We start from the raw sequence: 25,521 nt of genomic DNA on the forward strand, positions 1-25,521 counted from the left end.
ATCAATTTAATCAATGTTACCCACTTTTGAGTATGATAGTCAATGATTTAAACATGCATATATACACATCTGCTTTAGGCGGTTGTTTATTTAAATGAAGATAAACTTAAACAAATGCAGTTTAAAATTTGACCACTTCAATTTAGGAAATAAATAATACGCTTGCTTGTAAACCAGCTGTCCTTTCGTTGACATTTATGAATACAATGTCCTATTTAAACTCTGGATGTTTATCTTGAAACGGAAGAGTGCACTTAAATGTAAACAGCCCAGATTGCGCTCAAATGTTTGGCGCCAAAATGAGAGAGGAATAGCTATCGTATTTAACAAAGCTTTTTTTAAACGAAATTTGATTTTAATCTAAATTTTAAACTTGAATGTGTCTGCTTTATTTAAGGTTTGGAGATTAAGATTTTTTATGTTAAACAATACTATAATACATAATATAAATGACTATATAATAAATTTTTATCTGACATTAAAGCATATAGTATATAGCCCGGCTAGCTCAGTCGGTAGAGCACGAGACTCTTAATCTCGGGGTCGTGGGTTCGAGCCCCACGTTGGGCGCTAAAAATTTTTGCTTCATTTTTTAAGGTATTATTGATAACATAATTATTAGAGTTGTTAATTTTGTTTCACTCCGGCTTTGTTATTGTTTTTTTTTCATTTAAATTTGTTAACAATCATGTTATAACACATGTAAACATTACCATTGCGTGAACTGTATCCTGTGTATCAAATACTAGTTAACATATCTTAAAGTGACATTCTTATTAAAAATCAATTCATACGCAGGGGCGGCCCCAGAAATTGACGTTAGAGGGGGCGCCACTTCGGCAACCTTTTGACATGCGCTCTTTACTTAGAACCAAAAGTATATCGCATAAACTGTTGGCATGTGGATTGGGGGTTACTCTGTCAAGAACATTTTAACAATTTGTGGTCAGAAATGATGCATTATGAGCGTATTTTATTCTCCGATATTGACATTATGAGTAAACTTGAACGATATAGAGGTGGCGCGCGCCGGGTGCGCCTCCCTCTTAAACCGCTACTGCATACGTATATTGTGTAAAACAAACATAATTTTTGAGTAATACAACTTTAACTTCTTACTTAATTATGCATTATTGAAACTATGAATCACAGATAACAATATTGTAACCGTGTATTCAATATGCTGAAAAAAACAAAAAAATATTAAATGATTGGTGAGTGCTAAAAGATTTACTGTGATCTACTATAGTCTTATAACGTAGAAATACCATGCTTTCTGCAACTTTCTTTCAAATTAAACTCGGTATCATTTGAACCATTGTTTTCGAAATGTATTTACCTTTCTGCTATGTCAAAACAATTGTATTAATTTTGGAAAATCTTATTTGGGAGTAGGAAAGCATCTTTAAAGTCTGCGTACAGAGTTCTGCAAATTGTTTAGATATTGCTTACTGTGTACCACGATATAGAGAACCCGAACACTCTTCTAACATCTCTTCAATAGTGTTGCACTGTACTAAAATGGGGACTGCAGCCTTAATAAAATAATACATGTACTAAATCGACAACCATGTTCACACTGAATCCGTCCCGTGGGTCCGCTAGTGGTATTTGATGTGTACTGTGCAGGTTTATTTCGGTTATCCATAATATATTTATTAATTACAGTTCGATACATTTACAGAGGGTTCAACAGTACCAATCGGAACACATCGGCCATTTTTTTCAATCGAAAACCTCCTCGGATGCATATACATGTAGACGATTTACAATGTCAGAATTATTATCAAAGTCTTATGCACTAGTCAATTGTAAACACGCCCCCCCCCCCCCCCCCCTAGCGGGGACTTTGACTTTCGGTCCAGCCAACTCCGGGTAAAATCCTCGCCCTGCGGTGACGAACTGCTGATAAAATCCCCGCAAAATGCCCTCGCACCCCAGGGACCCTAAGTAAGGCCCATTCCCCGCTATTTTTGGCACAAGGACAAAACCATCGCATTCACCCAGCACTGCGGGGTCACCTTGAAGGTAAAAACACTGCCCATTTCCCCGACTATCTCCGGCATACCCCCGAACAAGGGGGTGGGGGGCGTGCACTAGTGCATTAGGACTTTACTCTTTTGCATCGTAGTTATGTATGTAATAATATGTTTTAAAGGGCATTAGGTGTGCTATTTCATTAAACAAATAACGTAACATAGGTCAGGCTAGACCTTTTTGATGGGCAACATGGTTTTCAGCATTCGTGGGCGAATGCTCAGAATGAAGTACAATATTGTTTGTTATTGCAAAAAGCAAATTACTATTCTGGTCCATATATATGTTGGTATGTATCTTAAAACTGTTTGCCTATCAAATGGAAGTTTCGGAATGCATATTTTTTTACACATGTATATTCCTACAAATGAGGCTCAAATTCTACAGAAACATGATTTGTATATATTTTATATTACGAAAAGCAAAAAATACATGGTTATACAGAACAGAACTGAACTGAACAGAAAATTTAACAGCTCATCGTCACATTACACAAATATAAACATAAATATAGAATACACACACACATTAACAATCAAAATATTATATATAGTTTCATGTATAACGCGTTTAAAATAATGTTTGTATCATTGACAGATCTTTCAGAAATTACTCAATTATAGAAAGAACAAAAGAAAAAAAGAAAACATCAACCAAGTTACACACAAATCAGCGTGCATGATGGTTGATATGAAAGTGAGAATGTTAAATATATTATTTAACACAAAAACCTTGAAAATTGCGGAAAGAAATAGAATAAGACATGAAAATAGAAGCAATATTGCCGTTTATAAAGGAAACTAATACCAATAGATGGGAGATACATCATGTGTGATAAAACAACAACAGAAAAACAAAACATCATAGCATTAAAATAATCGATCAATTCGTAAACGATCGATTTGAAGTCAAAATTTATAAACTAACATTTTGTGCATTTAAATGCCACATCAACTTGAAGCTGCACTCTCACAGATTAAACGTTTTGACAACTTTTTTTTATTTTTGACTTGGAATGAACTAATTTATGCGAAAATCCATGGAAACCAGATATATAAGACTCCTGACAAAAAATAGATCGCAGATTTTTATATTTAAGTTCAAAAAATGATGTTTTATGCATTTTTTCTTAAGCCATAAAACATTAATTTTCAAACGGAAATATGAAATTCTACGATCTGAGTTTTTGTCAGCAATCTTATATCATTGGTTTGTAGATAATTACGCAAAAAAATGTCATTACCAAGACAAAAAATAAAAATGTTGTAAAAATGGTGAATCTGTGAGAGTGCAGCTTTAAAAAAGGAAAAAAAATGTCACATCAAAATCAGAACGGAAAATTTTACATCAATTGTCAATCGAAGAATGTCGTTTCAACTTAAGAATGAAAAACTAACAATAAAAGAAATTCATTTCAAAATATAAACGAAAGAATGTTTCATTTATCGGAAATGGAATCAATTTAAAATAGAAATGTCACATCATATGGCATCGGAGGAATAAATGGTAAAAAAGGTAGTCACATTAACTTAAGAACGTCAATTAAGAATGTCAAATCAATATAAGATTGTCAGATTTGGAGTGCTCTGAATCCGACAGACGCTTATTTAAAATAAGATGCAAAAAATAGAATGTGTTATCAATATAAGGTTGTCAGCTATTAACTGTCTCATTACTTTGTTACCTGATACTTTAGAATGTCTCATTACTTTGTTACCTGATACTTTAGAATGTCTCATTACTTTGTTACCTGATACTTTAGAATGTCTCATTACTTTGTTACCTGATACTTTAGACTGTCTCATTACTTTGTTACCTGATACTTTAGACGGTCTCATTACTTTGTTACCTGATACTTTAGACGGTCTCATTACTTTGTTACCTGATACTTTAGACGGTCTCATTACTTTGTTACCTGATACTTTAGACTGTCTCATTACTTTGTTACCTGATACTTTAGACGGTCTCATTACTTTGTTACCTGATACTTTAGACGGTCTCATTACTTTGTTACCTGATACTTTAGACTGTCTCATTACTTTGTTACCTGATACTTTAGACGGTCTCATTACTTTGTTACCTGATACTTTAGACGGTCTCATTACTTTGTTACCTGATACTTTAGACGGTCTCATTACTTTGTTACCTGATACTTTAGACTGTCTCATTACTTTGTTACCTGATACTTTAGACTGTCTCATTACTTTGTTACCTGATACTTTAGACGGTCTCATTACTTTGTTACCTGATACTTTAGACTGTCTCATTACTTTGTTACCTGATACTTTAGACTGTCTCATTACTTTGTTACCTGATACTTTAGACTGTCTCATTACTTTGTTACCTGATACTTTAGACTGTCTCATTACTTTGTTACCTGATACTTTAGAATGTCTCATTACTTTGTTACCTGATACTTTAGACGGTCTCATTACTTTGTTACCTGATACTTTAGACGGTCTCATTACTTTGTTACCTGATACTTTAGAATGTCTCATTACTTTGTTACCTGATACTTTAGACGGTCTCATTACTTTGTTACCTGATACTTTAGACGGTCTCATTACTTTGTTACCTGATACTTTAGAATGTCTCATTACTTTGTTACCTGATACTTTAGACTGTCTCATTACTTTGTTACCTGATACTTTAGACGGTCTCATTACTTTGTTACCTGATACTTTAGACGGTCTCATTACTTTGTTACCTGATACTTTAGACGGTCTCATTACTTTGTTACCTGATACTTTAGACTGTCTCATTACTTTGTTACCTGATACTTTAGACGGTCTCATTGCTTTGTTACCTGATACTTTAGACGGTCTCATTGCTTTGTTACCTGATACTTTAGACTGTCTCATTACTTTGTTACCTGATACTTTAGACTGTCTCATAATTTGCTACCTGATACTTTAGACTGTCTCATTACTTTGTTACCTGATACTTTAGACTGTCTCATTACTTTGTTACCTGATACTTTAGACTGTCTCATTACTTTGTTACCTGATACTTTAGAATGTCTCATTACTATGTTACCTGATACTTTAGAATGTCTCATTACTTTGTTACCTGATACTTTAGACTGTCTCATTACTTTGTTACCTGATACTTTAGACGGTCTCATTACTTTGTTACCTGATACTTTAGACTGTCTCATTACTTTGTTACCTGATACTTTAGACTGTCTCATTACTTTGTTACCTGATACTTTAGACTGTCTCATTACTTTGTTACCTGATACTTTAGACGGTCTCATTACTTTGTTACCTGATACTTTAGACTGTCTCATTACTTTGTTACCTGATACTTTAGAATGTCTCATTACTTTGTTACCTGATACTTTAGACTGTCTCATTACTTTGTTACCTGATACTTTAGACTGTCTCATTACTTTGTTACCTGATACTTTAGACTGTCTCATTACTTTGTTACCTGATACTTTAGAATGTCTCATTACTTTGTTACCTGATACTTTAGACTGTCTCATTACTTTGTTACCTGATACTTTAGACGGTCTCATTACTTTGTTACCTGATACTTTAGACTGTCTCATTACTTTGTTACCTGATACTTTAGAATGTCTCATTACTTTGTTACCTGATACTTTAGACTGTCTCATTACTTTGCTACCTGATACTTTAGACTGTCTCATTACTTTGTTACCTGATACTTTAGACTGTCTCATTACTTTGTTACCTGATACTTTAGACTGTCTCATTACTTTGTTACCTGATACTTTAGACTGTCTCATTACTTTGTTACCTGATACTTTAGACTGTCTCATTACTTTGTTACCTGATACTTTAGACTGTCTCATTACTTTGTTACCTGATACTTTAGACTGTCTCATTACTTTGTTACCTGATACTTTAGAATGTCTCATTACTTTGTTACCTGATACTTTAGACTGTCTCATTACTTTGTTACCTGATACTTTAGACTGTCTCATTACTTTGTTACCTGATACTTTAGAATGTCTCAACAATACAATTTTAGTTTAAACTTTATTTAATTTTACAACGATTGTGAAACAAGCTATAACAACATTATATTAATCACTCTCGTTGGCACGATTTTGCGCTAGGTTGTGGTCTTGTGTTGTGGGGGAAACCGGAATACCCGGAGAAAACCCACTTGTCCGGCTTGGTGACCACAAACCAAACTCATATGCGTCCAGGCCGGGCAATACAAGTTCACCAGATCAACATTAAAAAGTCAAATTGAAATAAGGATATCACATCAACTTAAGAATGTGATGTCAGCATCGGAATGCTACATCAAGAACAACTTGTCACATCAAACATCAATGTTAACCAGTCTTCTCAACCAATGGATTTGGCATTCTCTTCTCCATCGTTTTTCCCCCAGAAGGCATCCTTTTTCTTCCCTGAAAGACAAAATGTGAAAGTATATTAAAGGTATAACAACACATCTAAATTAAGAATTCATTTCTTCTTCTTCTTCTTCTTCTTCTTCTTCTTCTTCTTCTTCTTCTTCTTCTTCTTCTTCTTCTTCTTCTTCTTCTCACCCCCCTCTTCATCCTCATCACAATCATCGTCGTTTTCACCGGTCATAATATTCCTCTGTCATAATCTTCATCTGTAATAATCATCCTCCATCATCATCATCATCGCCATCGTCATCATCATCAGCAACAACAGCAGCAGAGAACCATCATCATCAGCGACAGCAGCAGAAAAAGAAGCACCAGCAGGAGCACCAGCAGAAGAAGCATTATTCTTCTTTTTCATCCTCATCTTCATCCTTATCCTCACCCGCCTCCTCAACATCATTTTCCGAATGCAAGACCATAATTACCATCCATTACATATTTAACCCTTGAACTCTCACAAAATGTACGCATTTTACTCATCACTATTATCATTACCTTTTTTTACCAATATATATATATATGAATAAAGTTTCAAGACCTTTACTTACCTCATCCAGTCCCGCTATGAGCCATCGCCTTATTGGTGGTTTGTCATCAGTAGCCAACTCAACTGCAAGGGGCATCTCTTCGGGTGGATGGTTGGCTCCTTCCGGTACAGTGGACGCTAAAACATTTGAACAGAAGCAGCACCACATGTTCCCAAATAAAGTTTATACATAATTTAATCAAGTACAATAATAATACAAACAAATTTTAAACATATTAATAAAAGTGCTTATTAACTAGTACTATCCAAAATAATAAAAAAAATCAGGTTTGCTTAAGCCTTTCCATGCGATGAATATATTATTGATAACATTCAATCTAAAAAAAACCGAAGCCCCATCCAAGATACAAAACTATATTTATTAAAATACACGAAAACTAAATAAACATTTTCTACTACACGGGTTTGGTTAGAGATCTTGGGAACAATGCTGGTGCCTTTTAGCATGTTCACTATAAGATTTCAAAAACCAACAGAAAATGCCTATTCATTTAATTTGTGTATTTATTTAAAGAAGAAAATTTGACTTATTGATTGAAACAGATTTTTTGTTTTTCAACAAATTCTAAAAAAGCGAGCAAAATGACACATAACTTTGTTGATTGTGTTTTCCACAGCAGTAGAGGAAGCGAACTCAAGTGCCAGAAAAGCCGCATCCCGCCAACCTGAGTAAAGAATATTAATAAGCTTTGAATGGTCAAAACTTGAAAAGTATTAATGAATCGATTCATCAGCCATTTTTGCAATGTGAATATCTTGAATGCCCAAGTAAGCGATATTGATTTGCAGGTGGTAATAAATTAATATCATTATTTCATATCGAAAATTATTAAATATATGACAATAAGGTTCTAATCTACTAATTAATTTACCTTTACATTTATATATGAACAGGCGACACTTAAAGCTGCATTCTCACAGATTGAACTTTTTGACAACTTTTTGTCTTGGAACAAGCCAATTTATGCGCATTTGGATGGAAATTAGTGATATAAGACTGCGGACAAAAAACATCAGATCGCAGATTTTTATATTTAATTTTAAAAATTAGTGCATTATGCAAAAAATAAAAAATAAATGTCAAAACGTTAAATCTGTGAGAGGGCAGCTTTAAGATCTGAACAACATTCATGTCTAGCTTTTTGCATAAATAACAACCATACGATTTCTTAAAAATCAGTACAAAATCAATCGATTTTAACAATAAAAAGGTATGTCGCTTTTCTTCAAGGAAAATTCGCCCAGATTGAATTTTTCACGGAACATTTTTTTTAATCAGTCAGAAAGTAAGAAAAGTCAAGCAGAAAATATTTAATCCCTGACATATTCATGATCTTTTTCTTTCTGTGGTTTTTAACAAAATTCAAACAGTAACGGCTATGATTTATGTTCATTACTCAGTCTGTAAAACAGTCATATAATTTAAAACAAGCGACTTGCTGCTATAAAACATTCCAAGACACAACATTCAATCACAAGAAAACATAACGTTGATCAATTCAGCGTCTAACCAAATTGAGTGAAAAAACATGACCCTAAGCTCGAAAAGGAATTAGCTTCAAACAATCAATAATCAGAGTTTCACGGGCAAGGATTATTCCATTATTTACAACACAAACTCATTTCTTTCAATACAGTGCCAGATTATGTTCGTTTATATGTAAACAGAGCACCCGTTTCTTCTCTTTCATTCAACTTTAATAAACTATTAATATTTTAACACAAGCTCAATTTTCTGTATCAACACCCGGATCTTGGTCAACGGAGGGGCGGGGGAGATAACTGTGGTATTGAGCCATATTGAGAGTGCATCCTAGACCACATACGGGTACTTGACATTTTGTTATAACGTACCTCTACTGTATTACTTTCCATACTAATAATTTGCATTTTATATTTCATGAGCCTTTCATACAATAGTATCAGTAATCTTATTGAAACGAAGTCCGCTTCGGAAAATGTCTACATCAATGTGCAATATCATATTTATGACAACATATATACACAGAAATGAATCAGATATTTTCTGACACTCGGGTTAGAGGTCTGCGGAAAGATTCTAAGAAGTCTAAGACCGAAAGAAAATGCAGTTCGTTTCTCGTGTATTTCTTAAATTCAAGCTCATGAAATATAAAATGACCTAATTAGTGAAACATGCGTTTTGAATTATTTTTTTAACGTAAAGGTTCAAAACGGTTTAATTATAATACTTTCGCCGTGAATCAAAATGCCAAAGAGATTTGGCTTTAAACACATTCTAATTGTGGTAAACCTGGAAACACTAGCACGGCGCTCTGGTTCTAACCCACCCATTACATAATACTAAAATGTGAGCAAAATTAAAATTACCTGTAAACCATTGTGACGTCATAAAGCAGTACAGTTGGTGGGTTGGCAACTTGACGTGGGGTGCGGGGGTGATGATGTTCGATCCTGCGAGGTTTTCTTGTGATAGTGACGCAATGGACATTCATAAGTTCCACTTCGGTAAACGATTCATTTATATATAGTCCCTTCAATCGTAATATCAGGAAGCAAAATGCATTTAAATTTTAAAACACAAACAAATACCTATATACAGAAGCGTTTATCCTGATAACAGCCATTACGAAACATCCGTCTTGTATCGCTCCTGCCTTCACCTGACCAATATACATGCAAGCTGACCACATGACACTTTATTCACTCAGACTTAAATAAACAGATGTCCAGGGGTTAGAATTCATTGTTCAAATTCAATAATATTATTACACGTTCTATTGTGTTTACTTTATTTGAGAGTTTGCGCTGCACTGGCACAGATTTCTTGAAATATATACTGCTCTAGTGAGTGCTGTCCTGGTGGTGCGTTGTTAAAATATGCATATATTGTATTTGTATTCTAGTGGAGCCTGTCCTGGTGGGGCGTTGATAAAGTATGTATACATTATGTTTGTATTCTAATCAGTGCTGTCCTGGTGGGGCGTTGATAAAGTATGTATACATTATGTTTGTATTCTAATCAGTGCTGTCCTGGTGGGGCGTTGATAAAGTATGTATACATTATGTTTGTATTCTAATCAGTGCTGTCCTGGTGGGGCGATGTTAAAATATGTATACATTATGTTTGTATTCTAATCAGTGCTGTCCTGATGGGGCGATGTTAAAATATGTATACATTATGTTTGTATTCTAATCAGTGCTGTCCTGATGGGGCGATGTTAAAATATGTATACATTATGTTTGTATCTATTCGTTGTGAAAGTATGCATACATTGTTTTGTATTATACTGGGTGCTGATCTGGTGGGGCGTAGTTAAAGTATGCCTTAATTATATTTGTATTAAATTGTGTGCTGATCTAATGGGGCGTATTCAATTGAGTTAATCGCCGGCGGTCTCATCCAAGTATAGGTTAGAGTTTATTAAGTAATTTCTTCGTGAATAAGTAACCTAAGAAAGAGGGGCGCAGCGATGCGACCGTTATATCATATTCACGAAGAAATTATTTAATAAATTATAACCGCCTTAGTTTTAGCCATTCCCAAATTGCATCAGCTTTAAAACTAATCCGTGCGCCTGACAAAAAGACCTGTCAATCACTGCAAGATAGTGTGACGTCACTGAAATCAGCGTTGACACTGAAATCGCGCCTTTGCATATGCAAACAGTAGGCAGTTATAGCAATTTATTTATTTGAAGAGTTGTCTTCAGAAATAAGTATCGATTCTTTACAAATAAGAAATTGAACATTTTAAAAATCAAGCGTGCCAGTTTACTTGAACTAGATGTAAAGGACAAATTTCTTTATACTGAAGGTAAACAATCCCGCTTGGCTCGAATTTTCCGAGGGTCGATGTATTTTCGCCGGTCCCTGGGAGTTCGAGCCAACGGGGTTTGACTGTATGCCCAAACAAATAAGGGAGCTAAGCTGGATCAGTTTATAAGGGACTGAATTTTGTTCAAGACAAAGGGACAAGTGTTGGAACTATGTCCGTATGAAAAAAATGTTTCAAAATTAAAGATGTTTTGTTACCTTTCACGCCCATGTGGGCCAAGAGTATTAATAAACTTGAAACTTGAAACTGGAAAAGTAAAGAAAAAACAACAAAGAAATAAAATGTGAAATACAACTGTGAGTTCAAAAAAAAAAACAACAACAATATATGCAGTTTTTCGCACTTGCATATTTTCAACCAGAATGCAGAACAATGATCAAGTGCTTTAGATTATAACTTTTGTGAACCTTCCGAATTCACACGCTTCACCTGATCTTAATAGTTAGTGCTAAAATGTATAAAGTGCCTAATGCGTTTTCATCCGACAGAACGCTTAATTGTTCGTGCATATTTTATAAATCAATCAAAACCAATACTTCTAAAGTTGATCTTGTTAAAGGCCCATTAGCTGTTAGTTTGATGCAATAAAATATCAACTTTGCTGAATATTTTTTTAACATATCAATGTAATAGGCTAGGGCATGTTATTCTTTAAGACACCACTGAGGGTCATATAACATCATACCGGACCGGCAAGTCAGCCACCGAAGGTGTATATGGACCGAGGCGTTCGGGGGCTGACTGGCCGGTCATTATAATAAAAATGGCCGGAAGTGGTGTATAAATATTTCTTATATTACACCGAACATTATATATTACCATTCAATATTTTTAAACCGATTCAGATGGGTTTTATTGAACAAAGCTAAATTATATAATGTTTACTTGCGTCAAGTTTTCGCCGTTGTAAAAATAGCAAGTCGCACTTACCAGTTGTAAGACGTCAGCGGTCCATATTACATTGTTGGCGGGTCCAGACCGGTCAAAAATATGATATTGACCGCTGACGTCATAAAACTGGATTTTTATTAAAATACAGTGATATACGGACCGATCGACATTATATTCACAAAGAAGGGACACATTGATGTAAGGTATAATATATAAATATATATATACTATATATATACTGGCAACTAAGGAGAGTGGGACTTTAATCTATAACTGAACATAACGATATGAAATTTCAATATTTCATTGCTCGCTATAGATTACAAAATCACAGATAACAAATTTTAATATAACAGTTTATTGTGACTTGGACGGTGGACAAAGCATTAAACGTGTGATTAACAGTGGCATATGTGGTATGAGTGAAGCTAGTAATTTATGAAATTGAAGTGATTTTCTTAAAAAACATGATTTTCTAAAGTTAGAAAGAAGATTTACATATTTATAAACTCATTAGGTGTGCAAAAACCTTTGCTTTGGTGATTTTGAAACGTTCAACGTTACAAGTGAGTGTATATTAAGAGATAAATTACGTCATATATGCTACGTCGGAAGGCAACATAATGCTTAAAATGAACACTTAAAACAAAGATATCTTTTGTTTTACAACACCAATTTAAATGAAACAAAGGACAGTTAATGCCACTTAAAAAGCCCCGCTTTCGTTTTATCACCGAAGTTTGATAAGGTGATTAGTTTCATCAAACACTTCGACAAACCTGATTCAAAAATAATGTTTTGATAGTGCTCCGTCAGACGGCCGTATTGTGCAAAGGTTGGTCGAAGTGTTTTAAGTAACTAAACTCTCAATCAAACTCTGGTAAAGGGCCGAAGGCGGGGCTCCGTAAGAGGCGGAGACTGAGCTGTTACATTTAAAATGTTGAAGAAATAGTGAAGTTACCTTTGATTAAAGTCTTCATTCAAAGCAAAATATTGCCTTCTGACATAGTAATTATGACGCAATTTATCACGTGGTATACACAAACTGATGGCGCAATTTATCACGTGGTATACACACACTGGTTACTCACTGTTATTTTTAACATGAACTGTTACTGCAATTTTGAAACGTTAAACATAACTTTCTGTACCATTACGTTTAGTGATTTCAAAACGTGAAAATTCAATGTGTGGAATATCTAACATGAACCGGTTCTTTCGGTGATTTCTAAACGTGAAACGTCGATGTGTGTAATATCTAACATGGACTGGTTCTTTCGGTGATTTCTAAACGTGAAACGTCGATGTGTGTAATATCTAACATGGACTGGTTCTTTCGGTGATTTCTAAACGTGAAACGTCGATGTGTGTAATATCTAACATGGACCGGTTCTTTCGGTGATTTCTAAATGTGAAACGTCGATGTGTGTAATATCTAACATGGACTGGTTCTTTCGGTGATTTCTAAACGTGAAACGTCGATGTGTGTAATATCTAACATGGACCGGTTCTTTCGGTGATTTCTAAACGTGAAACGTCGATGTGTGTAATATCTTACATGGACTGGTTCTTTCGGTGATCTCTAAATGTGAAACGTCAATGTGTGTAATATCTAACATGGACCGGTTCTTTCGGTGATCTCTAAATGTGAAACGTCAATGTGTGTAATATCTAACATGGACCGGTTCTTTCGGTGATTTCTAAACGTGAAACGTCGATGTGTGTAATATCTAACATGGACCGGTTCTTTCGGTGATTTCTAAACGTGAAACATCGATGTTTGTAATATCTAACATGGACTGGTTCTTTCGGTGATTTCTAAACGTGAAACGTCAATGTGTGTAATATCTTACATGGACTGGTTCTTTCGGTGATTTCTAAATGTGAAACGTCAATGTGTGTAATATCTAACATGGACCGGTTCTTTCGGTGATCTCTAAATGTGAAACGTCAATGTGTGTAATATCTAACATGGACTGGTTCTTTCGGTGATCTCTAAATGTGAAACTTCAATGTGTGTAATATCTAACATGGACTGGTTCTTTCGGTGATCTCTAAATGTGAAACGTCGATGTGTGTAATATCTAACATGGACTGGTTCTTTCGGTGATCTCTAAATGTGAAACGTCGATGTGTATAATATCTAACATGGACTGGTTCTTTCGGTGATCTCTAAATGTGAAACGTCGATGTGTGTAATATCTAACATGGACCGGTTCTTTCGGTGATCTCTAAATGTGAAACGTCGATGTGTGTAATATCTAACATGGACTGGTTCTTTCGGTGATTTCAAAACGTGAAATTTTACTTTCTGTTCTGTCTCAAAATAAGTGCAACTGTCAGTAATTTTAAAACTTGAGTTGTTACATTCTGTGTTATCTAAATTAAATTTCACCTTAAAATCATTGTCGTAAAATCCAACAACTGATTAAATACAATTTTATTATCGAACCGTACAAAGTGGTTCAAGTATTTTATAAGCAAGTATCTCCAAATTTGTTTAAACAAGGTACACACTTTTCAAAACAGTCGGTAAATCGGAAAACAAAATGGCTGCCTTTTGAAATACTTTACAGCATTCTCATATTAAGGCGGGTTTCGACACCAAATGAAAATGGTTCGTTCCTCTAATGACGTTGACGAGTTAAGTAGCCAATCAAAACGGCAGACACTCGAATAAGCCGACTTTGATCGATATTGAGCGAGTTTTGACATATATTGTCATCAATTGTTGAGTATTAGTACTGCGAGTGTCCCTGTATCGCCTCAAATACGTGGTAGTTGATTAATAATAGATCATATTTAATGTGGCACTTTCAATAACTGTATCATACTGGTTATTCAACGTGAACTACACTTGTCCGTGCTCTTGAAATAAATTAAAATACAACTTGTTGTTTATGAAACGTGAAATTATGTTGCTCCTATTGGTGCAACTTCAAATGACTCTTATTCATTCACAATGAATCTTACTCGCTTTGTAACATTAATATTACTTTTGATGCATAAATCACTTTCCAAACTCTCGATGCATCTTTGACGTAAAAAGCGTTGACATGCATCTCATTTCTCTAATCGGCGAGATATAAATTCGATATTTCACGTTTCTCTTATTGGCGAGATATGATTTAAATAGTTCACACTTCTCTAATTGGCGAGATTTAAATTAAATATTTGATGTTTCTCTAACTGGCGAGATATGAAGTCGAGATATGAATTCAATAGTTCACGTTTCTCTTATTGTCAAGATATAATTCAGTAGTTCACGTTCCTCTAACTGGTGTGATATAAATTCGATATTTCACGTTTCTCTTATTGGCGAGATATGATTTAAATAGTTCACACTTCTCTAATTGGCGAGATATAAATAAAATATTTGATGTTTCTCTAACTGGCGAGATATACAGTCGAGATATGAATTCAATAGTTCACGTTTCTCCAATTGTCAAGATATAATTCAGTAGTTCACGTTTCTCTTACTGATGTGATATAAATAAGATTTTTCACGTTTCTCTTATTGGCGTGAATTTTTCAATAGTTCACGTTTCATTGATTGTCGATATATAATTCAATATTTCACGTTTTTTTTCTTATTGGCGAGATATACATTCGATAGTTCACGTTTCTCTTATTGGCGAGATATGAGTTCAAAAGTTCATGTTTCTCTTATTGGCGAGATATAAATTCGATAGTTCACGTTTCTCTAATTGGTGAGATATGAGTTCAGAAGTTCATGCTTCTCTTATTGGCGAGATATAATATGAGTTCAATATTGACGTTTTTCTAATTCGCGAGCTATAAATTTGATAGTTCACGTTTCTCTTATTGGCGAGATAGTAGTTCAATGTTTCACAATAATCAAGCTTGTCTTTTTAAATAGCAATAATGGCAGAAACGAATGGAAAAAGTCAGATTGTCAAAAATGAGCGTCAATTGCCAGCTGTCATAGAATACCTTATCCTTGGTGTAGACCGTGTTTTCAAGAACTGTAGATGTAACTTTGGTGCGACCCTCTGCATCGCCGGAACGATGACAGCCTTCATTCTGATTGGACTGCTGCTTTGGAAATACGATGACGTCACAGGAACGAATAGAAAAGTGTTTACCAGTAAGTGTTGTAAGTTTTCTAGTATGATAATTATCATTATTGTTTTATGGTATTGTCAGATGACATGAAGTAAAATATAAATGATTAAGAATGGGCGGATTTAGCGTTGTGAACGAGACCTTCTTGATAATTAAGATTTTACTTCAGGACATCTGATGAACTTAGAACACGTTTCGATAGCCTGAATGGCTTTATTTCAAAGCCACGGTTCGATAGCTTGAATTGTTTTATTTCTAAATCACGGTTCGAAAGCGTGAATGACTTTATTTCTAAACCACCTTTCCATAGCCTCAACGGTTTTATTTTTACACCACGTGGCGATAGACTGGTTGTTGTTGTGTTTTTTGTAAACCTAAGGGAGAGTATCCTGACTAGTTTATGTTTATAAATCACGAGGTGATAGCCAGAATGGTTTTGTTTGTAATCAACGTGACGAGAATGGTAATAAATATAAACAACAGGGCGGAAGCCTGCATTGACTTATTTCTAAACCGCGTTGCGATAGCGTGTATGGGTTTTTCTAGGCAAGCGGGCGATAGCCGTAATGGTTTTATTTCTAAACCACCGAGTGATAGCCAAAATGGTTTTATGATCATACCACAGGCTAAAAGCTTTTGTATTTTTTATGATTTTATTTCTATAACACAGGGCGATAGCCTGAATGTTTTAACATTTAAACCATAGGTCGATAGCCTTGATGATTGAATTTATAAACCTCGGGTCAATAGTCCGAAAGATTTTATTTCTAATCCACATGACGACATATGTGTTTATATACAGTCGAACCCCGTTGGCTCGAACTCGCTTGACTCGGACTTCTCGTTGGCTCGAATTTAATTTTAAGGACCGATCTCTTTACACTGAACTTTATCTGTCCCGCTTTGCTCGAATTTTTCGAGGTATTTTCGCCGAGTGAGTTCGAGCCATCGGGGTTCGACTGTATCTCCATACATATATATATATACATTTACAACACATTTCATGTTTCATTATATACACAGGTACCACTATGCGTCCAACTTGGATTCCACATTTCTGGGATGTAACTGACGAGTCTATCACAACTTCAAGAACGTAATTCCATACCGGAATTGAATCAGATACTCAAATCTGACTGGCGAAGATATTAACTTGTTAATTTAAAGCGAACACTTTGTTATTTTACAGTGTACTGGATACTTATCTTTTCATGATATTCATCAATAAAACAAACCTCAAATGTATCTGTATTTGTTTGTGTTTTTCATAGTATAGTCATAAGAATATTTAGGTTTGCCATTGACTGCATTATTGCTTGACTCACTCGAAAAAGATGTAATCATCTATGCCCAAAAAGCAGCTAGAATAAACCAATAGTTAAGTGTGACATCCGAAGGGGAAGGGGGAAACATACAGTCAAGCGTTAGTGGAGACCAAGAACTGTTTTTACTATTAAATAAACAGCTTACATTAAACATACATTAGAGCTGCACTCTCACAGATTTGCCGTTACCGTTACGAGACTAAAAATAAATTAAAAAAGTTGTCAAAACGTTCAATCTGTGAGAGTGCAGCTTTAAGCAGCGAACTCCGAGTGTTTTGATTGGCCTGTTAATGTTATTGACGAATGAAATTAAACAAATCACTCAAACACGAGACTGGAGCAGATCATGATACATTATTGTTTGGCAAGGTGAAGGATGAGGTCACAAAATACCCGGATTTAAACCCTGATCAGGGTAGCTTGGTTAGTACTGCTCTCTCTCTCTCTCTGTGTGTGTGTGTCTCTCTCTCTCTCTCTCTCGATAAATCGCCATAACCAGCATTCGGTATAACCGAAATGTATATGAACTGTATTATTATTCCGATTAAAAACGAAAAAAGTTCGACATAACCAGTATATTGAGATAACATAGTTCGATATAGTGAGTTGCTACTGTATTACCAATTTCAAGATTTATTAATGCAAAAATAAGGGATTCAAATAACCGTAGAATGGTTAGTTTATTTGTCAGGTAAATAATCAGTTGTGGACGTAAATTGACGAAGGAAATATCGACATCTGTCAACCAGAAGGTCGAAACATGACCTTCGTCAAACGTAGATTATCATAAGGATTGAACGAAAAATATCCTATTCCATCGCCTTGCACCACACGTCCATAGACCCCGTTCAGATTTGCACTTTCGCAATAATTATACCACCAGGCGCCTTTAGCCAATACTGCACAGTTGCCATCGTTTCGTTGATCCTGATCACGATCAAATGTTGTAAAATTCTGGCCGTATGGTGTGTAACTACATCCCGTTAGCAGCAGATACTGAGTGGTCACTGAAAGAACAATGCAATCCCAAATTTTTTATAACATCATGTTTGTGAAATAGTACAGCAATGCTAAGTACTATACATGTATCTTTACCTAATTTATCCAATCGTGGACTCGCATTTTCAACACGTGACCGAATAAAATATTTCCGTATGGACGCACGCACGAACCTAAAAAAATCATGTATTTTTTCGTATTGCAACACTCACAGGCTCAATTTTAAATCTATAATGAAGACCGAAACACGTGAAAAGTTTTCGAAATGAAAATCAGAATCGACCTACGCTCTTAAGCTATAACATGAAACCTCTTTAATAACTGTTACTGTTACAATGATCACTTTCCGTTTTATTGAAAACAAAACGTCAAAATGCTGTTATCATCTGATATCAATGCCTTTGTAAAATACAATATAGTTTAGATATTTGGTAAATAGAAGGTAAAGAATAAATAAGTTTTTTAACATTGTTTTGTACAGTATAGAATATATGTGGACTCGTACAAAGCTCAGAAAATCATCTTACGGCTGGTCCAAAATGGTTTTCCCAACTGTATACCCATCCAAGTTAAATAACCTATATTTACCTGATCCAATACGATATATCTCATGTGAAAATAAAATCTCACTTTGGTACTAAATCCTTCTCATATATTGCAATAGAAACATGGATTTATATCCCATAATCTCTTAAAAATAGTGTTTATTTTTGGCAGGACTTAAACACAGATATAGGCAATGCTGTGTTTTAATCGGATTCATAAAAAGAACTGTATCACGCTGGCAAACAATAAATCGTTTACAATGGTCAATACACGTTAATTATATAAGAAGCTTCTTTCTCCCACTTCAGATAAGTAGATCCATTAATTTAACCATGCTAGAAATTCTTATCTTGCCCACGGGCGAAGATAAAATGCCCGTATGGAACTTCTTTTAATGGTCACCAAATTGTAATTACCTCCCTTGTTGAAGACTGTCGTATGTAGCGCTTCATGGAAACCTTGTCTTGTGGCAATATTTAGAACGCTAGTTAATTATTTCTCGCTTTAAATGTCACCAGAAAACAGTTTTCACGCATTTCAATAAAAAATGCTTCACTCTTCTTAGAACTATTTAAAGACCGATCAGACCATTTACATACTCTGAATCACTGCGCGAATATCCATGACAACCACGAATTATCGCATATCCGTATGCAATTATTTTCACTAAGCAGAAAAGAGTTCCAGCAAAAAAATACATTTTTACTTTATTTTGCCTAACTGAGGTGGGAGAAAAAGCATCTACCATAGCCGCTCGTGTAAGATAGGTTCATTCCGACCCGAGCGTAGGGTATTTTGCGGAAACGAGGTTTACCTCTCGGCCATGGAAGATACTTATACTCTCGTATGCCATTAATTTTTACGTAAACCCCGTATCATGTATCTACGTCGGTTTACGATTAACGACTTCAAATACAAATGAATAGATAGATACTTGTTAGCTAAAATTGGGATCAATGCTGCTACTGCTGCTTTTTCTGTTGTTGCTGTTGGTGCTACTGCTGCTGATGATGATGATGATAATGATGATGGTGGTGGTGGTGGTGGTGATGACGATGATGATGATAATGGTTAATGGTGATGGTGGTGGTGGTGGTGGTGGTGGTGATGATGATGATGATGATGATGATGATGATGATGATGATGATGATGATGATGATGCTGATAATGAAAATGATGTTTCAGCCACTTTTAAGCCAAGTTAACGATTTGAAATCCAACTTACTATTTAACGATCTGGTTCTGTTATCGACGAAAAACGTATATCCAGGTCCTTGCAGTCTGAAGTTACTGTACACATCGTACCCGCTCCTACCAGAAAAACTTTCTACATCTATGCGCAGCTCATGGCTTGCCTTGCTAAGCATCTCCTGTATAGTCCGTAGACCTGTTTTAAACCATGGATATTGAATGAGAAGGTGTTTCATTGACTCGCTTACATATTTCAAAGTATCATTTGTTGTTTTAAGAAAATAAATTTATTTCATTTATTGATTTGAATACACAAAGCATGAACAGCCAAACGGTTTACTGAGTGGAATGTACGTTGTAAAATATTTAGATCTTAAATGCATTAAATTTTACAATTGCCTTGACTTATTGTATGAAGAAGTTGTAACGTTTTTTGGGTGTTTTTTTTTGTTGATTTTGTTTAATCAAACAAAACATTAGGTAAGAAAACATGCAAGAAAATGGTGATTATGTCGCATCAAGTTCGTTTTCGAAACTAGTTGTTCCTCTTTTTTTCTTTATAATTTTTAAAATATCAATCCTACTTTTTCATCTTGAGGGTTTTCCCTACACATTCAAAGACATACTTGGATTGTTCATGCAAACAAAACTTGGACTAAACTAGATCACTTTCTACCCATATGGCAATAAGCTGTTTAACGAAAGCTTGTCTTTTGACCATATCACGCCTCCAACATAAATGACGCAAGTCCATTGGTCCAGGATTGGTCACGCGGTGACCCTATATTTATCCATATTGGGTCATAAAATTTATATCGTACCGAAATGGCGTCTATATTCCGAATCCGATGAATATTACGATGCATAAATGAAACCTTTAAACATGTTAATAGGTTGTCGATGTTATATACCTTACGAGGTTAGTAGGTGACTCGATATGGGATACCATATTCGATATGATTTCCTTTGCCCTGTATATACCATTTCGGATCACCAATCAAACCCCGTAACTGATAACATTGTTTATTTTTGAACATGTTGTTGGTTGTGGATATTCTATACCCTACACATACCTAACCAATATTCTCCAGAAGCTGAACCGAATCCATTTTCATATTCACTGAAATTCCGGTAAAAGTCCACGGATCCATCAAATCTTCGTTGGAAAACCTGACATTTAAAACCAGGCATTTTATTCATCTTAAGTATCAATACTGAGCAATGAACAACAATTAGTGTATTACATAGCATATTTATCGTGTGTTCATGTTGTACGAATGCAAATAGTCAATCCTTGAATGAACTGTTTAAGAAATAATTCATCAAGATTAGAAATTACATAAAGCAATTACGATATTGATTGTTTCAGAATAAGTATTGACGTGTTACCATGCATGCAATTATGTGTGTGTTTAAAAGAAAAGCCAAGACAGTTGTTTTAACGTCTTGTATTATTTGTAAATCGACGTCTTACTTCATTAATTAAATACGATCGAAATACTATACAACTATAAAACGGTCCAGATTATCCAATATGTTTTCTCTACAAGAGATTAAAGAAATTTAGATAAAAATACTGTACCGTCCATCCACCTCCTTCAGTATCCATGTCACAGTACACACTAATAGTTGTTTGTGACCTCAAAGTGGTTATATTGTACACTCCACTTCGATGAGTCCCCGTCTTATTTAATATATCGTAGCAGCTGTTCGCCTCTATAAGAATCACTTAATATGTAAGCCTCTAAGTAAGCAACCATATACACACATTTGTATGTGCACATATGTTTACTGAATATATTAAGTATCCACTTATATAACTAAGCCAGATTTATACGGCAATCAACATTAAATATAAAGTTGACAGATATTACCCAAGCAAATAGATGATCCTTCTTTGCTACTAGTTCCGGTAGGACAATGAAATGTGGTTGAGGCGTTCGGGCAGTAGTATCCTGCTGGGCAAATTGTGCATGAAGCTGCGCCCGCATGACTGTAGTAACCAGCAACACAGACGGTTTCATTGCTGGACCCCACAGGACAAAACGTGCCACTGGAACACTGAGTGCAAATTGAACCTAAAATATAAAATTACCACATCATTAACAACAAAATAAAACAAATACAAATATAAGATCCAATGTTTCGAATTTCGCAGTTATATATCATTTGTTTCTTGCATAAAGTAAACAATTCATTTTTGGGCTAAGTAATTCTCTATCATCTCACTTTCAGATGAATATGAGTGTGCTAGCTGTTTATCAAATTTATCCAAGCAGACGTTGAACTTTTGCAGACATATCGGACTTTTATTGATAAATCAAACAAATGAAAAATAGCTAAACAGTTGTATTAGATTTATTCTTTTCATTTATACTTTGTTACATATTGCTTTTTCCGAACTTTTCTGTGCGTATACAACTGTCAGTTCAAAAAGCTATTGCTTCAAATTTGTTGGCTGTTGCTCTTCTCTACCTACAACGCTCGCTGGCTTATGACCATTTTACGAAAATGTATGACAATATTTCACACCTTGAAAGCAAATTGTTGTAAATCGCCTCGGTCAATATTGATGTTTTAGACATTATGACAATATATTTCACACCTTATACGTAAAGTGTTGTATAATAATCCATCGAGGCGGTTACGTCCCTTTAGTTTGGCTTAACATGCTACTTAATTTGCATACTTCCGTTTGCTTGTCACCTTCTTCTGCAAAGGCCGCAAAGAACTACAGGTTTGCAACTTGGAACTGCCATCATTATTTGATAGAACTTTAATTCTTTCTTGCAATAGTGAATTTTATTTTTGCCATCATTCCCATAAATGAACTTTCAAATATTAGCATGAGTTTGATCCGGATCACACATGTTCAGTCGTGATATATTTAATATGATTTACGCCAACTGAATTGGTTCTCAATTTTCGTTATTTACTTAATAAAACTATGTAGGGTAAACGGTTTATTTACATTTGTCACGTGATGGCTCTTAACAACTGGGAGAAGGATTGTTATTGGTCCCAGTTAACATGATAAACGTAGTTGAGATGCATAAACCATTTACTTACTTCCTTCGGGGCTGTAATATCCACCAGGACATGGAGAGCAAGATGTGGAATCAGGAAGGACAAGTTCGCCTGCAAATCAGATTGACAAGGCTAAAGTCCCCTTTTTCATTATTATCATTGGGCAAAAGATTTTAAGCTTTAAGACATTTTTGTCTAATGGATACATTATTTAATCAGTTTATTTTGTGATATTTTCTCTTTTTTGTTTTGTGTGCATGCTATAATAGTTTTAATTCACAATTTGTCTATTGAATTGCAAAGAGAAAGCCGTTTATCAATATCTTAATATCAAAACACAACTGTAGTTTTAGAATGATAAAACATACATACATACCACATTAACAGACATTAAACATACCATGCGAACAGAGCATGCTATAATAGTTTTAATTCACAATTTGTCTATTGAATTGCAAAGAGAAAGCCGTTTATCAATATCTTAATATCAAAACACAACTGTAGTTTTAGAATGATAAAACATACATACATACCACATTAACAGACATTAAACATACCATGCGAACAGAGCAGACATTGTACGCACCAAGTGAACATACAATGTACACATCACATGAACATTCAATGAACATACGGTGTGAACTACGAATGTACATACCAAATCAGAAGACAATGTACAATCATGTGAACAAACCATGTACATACTATGCGAACAGACACTGTACACACCACATGAGCAGATATTGAACGCACCAAGTAAACATACAACGAACATATCACATCAACAGGCAATGTGCATACCATGTGAACAGACAATGTATACAGCAGTGACCAGACAATGTACAAACCACATAAGCCAACAATGGACATATAATATACACATCACATCAACAGACAATGTATATACAACATGGGCAGACACTGTACATTCCAAATGGGCAGATAATGGACACACCATTTGAGCTAACAAATATTGACTATGCGAACTGACAATACACACACCTCGTGAACAGACAATGTACACACAATGTTAGCAGACAATGTACGCACAATTTGAGCAGACAATGTACATATGATGTTGGCATACATTGTACATACCATTTGAACATGCAATGTACACACCATGTGCAGATACAAGCTACACATCAAGTGAGCATACAAGTTCAATCCAGTATAAAAAACCTTATTGTACTTAATTAATATTAACAAACCTGTCGGTTTTAGCTATGCCTTGTTTTGTTTTTGAGTTATAATAATAACCTAATTTTAAGTTACTTAACTTATCTTACAAAATGATAGCTTAATGCTATGACTAGTTTTATATTTTAACTAATAAGTGTAACAAATTCGTTGTATTATACAAAAGCTAATTGTTCTTAATTTGTGTTATAAAAAGGCATTTCTTTGAACTCAGAACCACTTGTCTTTACCACTGACACCAGCTAACACTAGTGCTCCACATACTTGCCAAACATTGTGTGCACGTGATTGAGCCAACAGCCGCCACATAGCCTTTGGAACAAGGGATAGGAGTGGTCATTCCTCTATTTGGACATTGGTGACCTCCATCGCATAATGTACACGAGGACGATCCTAAAGAAATGGGCAACTTTATGATTGAATTTCAGAGCTTCTTTAACAATATGTATTTCAACTAAAAATGTTATAACTGTGCGATATATGACCAATGTTATATTTTATACATATGCTCCCCGTTACTGGAGGAATAAAACGTATCTATCTTCATATAAAGGGACCGAAAAGGATGCTAAAAACAGGACAAGAAATGGGAAAGACACGTCCTATTAGGAGAGTGGTTGCGCAACATTATGTGTACGAGCACGAACACTTTGATGACGTAGTGCTAAAAAAGTAGTCCATACGTTCACGAAGTGAGGTAATTCCAATATCCTTCCAAACTTTGTTTGCAATGTTCTTAACATTGCAAACGACTTGTTTGTTTGCTTTTCTAAATCTCAGCTGCAATTGTTCTATGTACTACTACATGCAGTTATCCAATTAGGTTAAAATAAACATTTACTTAGTAGATATTAATATTGCTTGGCTACAGTGGTAGATTAAAAAGATAAATGTTGTCGCTAGGCTACAGTGGTATTGTTTTCTATAAAATTCTGATTTGAAACTAAGAACGATGCAGCTAGTCGGATAATGAAAAATACATGAGCAATGATGTAAACAATAACATCACCATCCACTATATGAGTGACAAGTTTTCCCTATGCATAACACGCGGGGATGTAAATGTAGCATAATATAAGACGCATTTACCAGTAGCATTGCTGTACTGTCCCTCTTTACAAGCCGTGCACATATCGTGGTTCCCTGCACTGTAATGTCCCAGTGGGCAAATCGAGGGCGCCTGACCATTGATACATTCATATCCAGCGGGACATACTGCGGAAGGTGTCGTCCCTATAATACAATATTAAGGTGGCATAGTCTGTACTTGTATATGAATACAAATGTTTAAATCTAGAACATCGCGTATTTTTACGTCACATTTGATCATAATGGCAAATAATAAGACCAATTTTAGAATACATAATGTTAAACAATTACCAGTAACATATGGGAAAGAAACATTGCCACAATTCCGATTGCACAAATCGTCATCACAGCAAAATGAGCAGTGTCTGTCATG

At 34.9% G+C, this 25,521-nt stretch overlaps 1 protein-coding gene, 1 long non-coding RNA gene and 1 other non-coding gene across 3 annotated transcripts; 2 read left to right on the plus strand and 1 right to left on the minus strand.

Annotated features, from left to right (window-relative positions):
* The first annotated feature begins 497 nt into the window (after positions 1–497).
* Trnak-cuu (transfer RNA lysine (anticodon CUU)) lies at positions 498–570 on the plus strand. The gene has a single exon. It is a non-coding gene; the product is annotated as a tRNA-Lys (tRNA).
* Positions 571–12,009: 11,439 nt separating this feature from the next.
* On the plus strand, positions 12,010–17,112 carry LOC128222646 (uncharacterized). Its single transcript, XR_008259191.1, has 3 exons — positions 12,010–12,101; positions 15,566–15,793; positions 16,795–17,112. It is a non-coding gene; the product is annotated as an uncharacterized LOC128222646 (long non-coding RNA).
* A 725-nt stretch (positions 17,113–17,837) lies between these two features.
* LOC128221682 (microfibril-associated glycoprotein 4-like) lies at positions 17,838–23,275 on the minus strand. The gene is made up of 7 exons (XM_052930282.1): positions 23,260–23,275; positions 22,902–22,970; positions 21,707–21,910; positions 21,415–21,548; positions 20,906–21,002; positions 19,867–20,028; positions 17,838–18,103 (listed from the first exon to the last, which is right to left on the minus strand). Exons 1-7 carry the CDS (start codon positions 23,273–23,275, stop codon positions 17,838–17,840), a joined length of 948 nt encoding a protein of 315 aa, XP_052786242.1.
* Between the last annotated feature and the right edge of the window lie 2,246 nt (positions 23,276–25,521).

This window comes from Mya arenaria, chromosome 16 (assembly GCF_026914265.1).
Source record: "Mya arenaria isolate MELC-2E11 chromosome 16, ASM2691426v1".
Taxonomy (NCBI): Eukaryota; Metazoa; Mollusca; class Bivalvia; order Myida; family Myidae; genus Mya; species Mya arenaria.

Excerpts from the sequence above, each read along its gene's own strand:
- LOC128221682 (XM_052930282.1), bottom strand. Across the intron at positions 21,003-21,414 it reads CTGAAGGAGGTGGATGGACG|GTTTTCCAACGAAGATTTGA; the intron begins GTACAGTATTTT and ends TTTAAATGTCAG. Across the intron at positions 18,104-19,866 it reads CAGAACCAGATCGTTAAATA|TGACCACTCAGTATCTGCTG; the intron begins GTAAGTTGGATT and ends TTGTTCTTTCAG.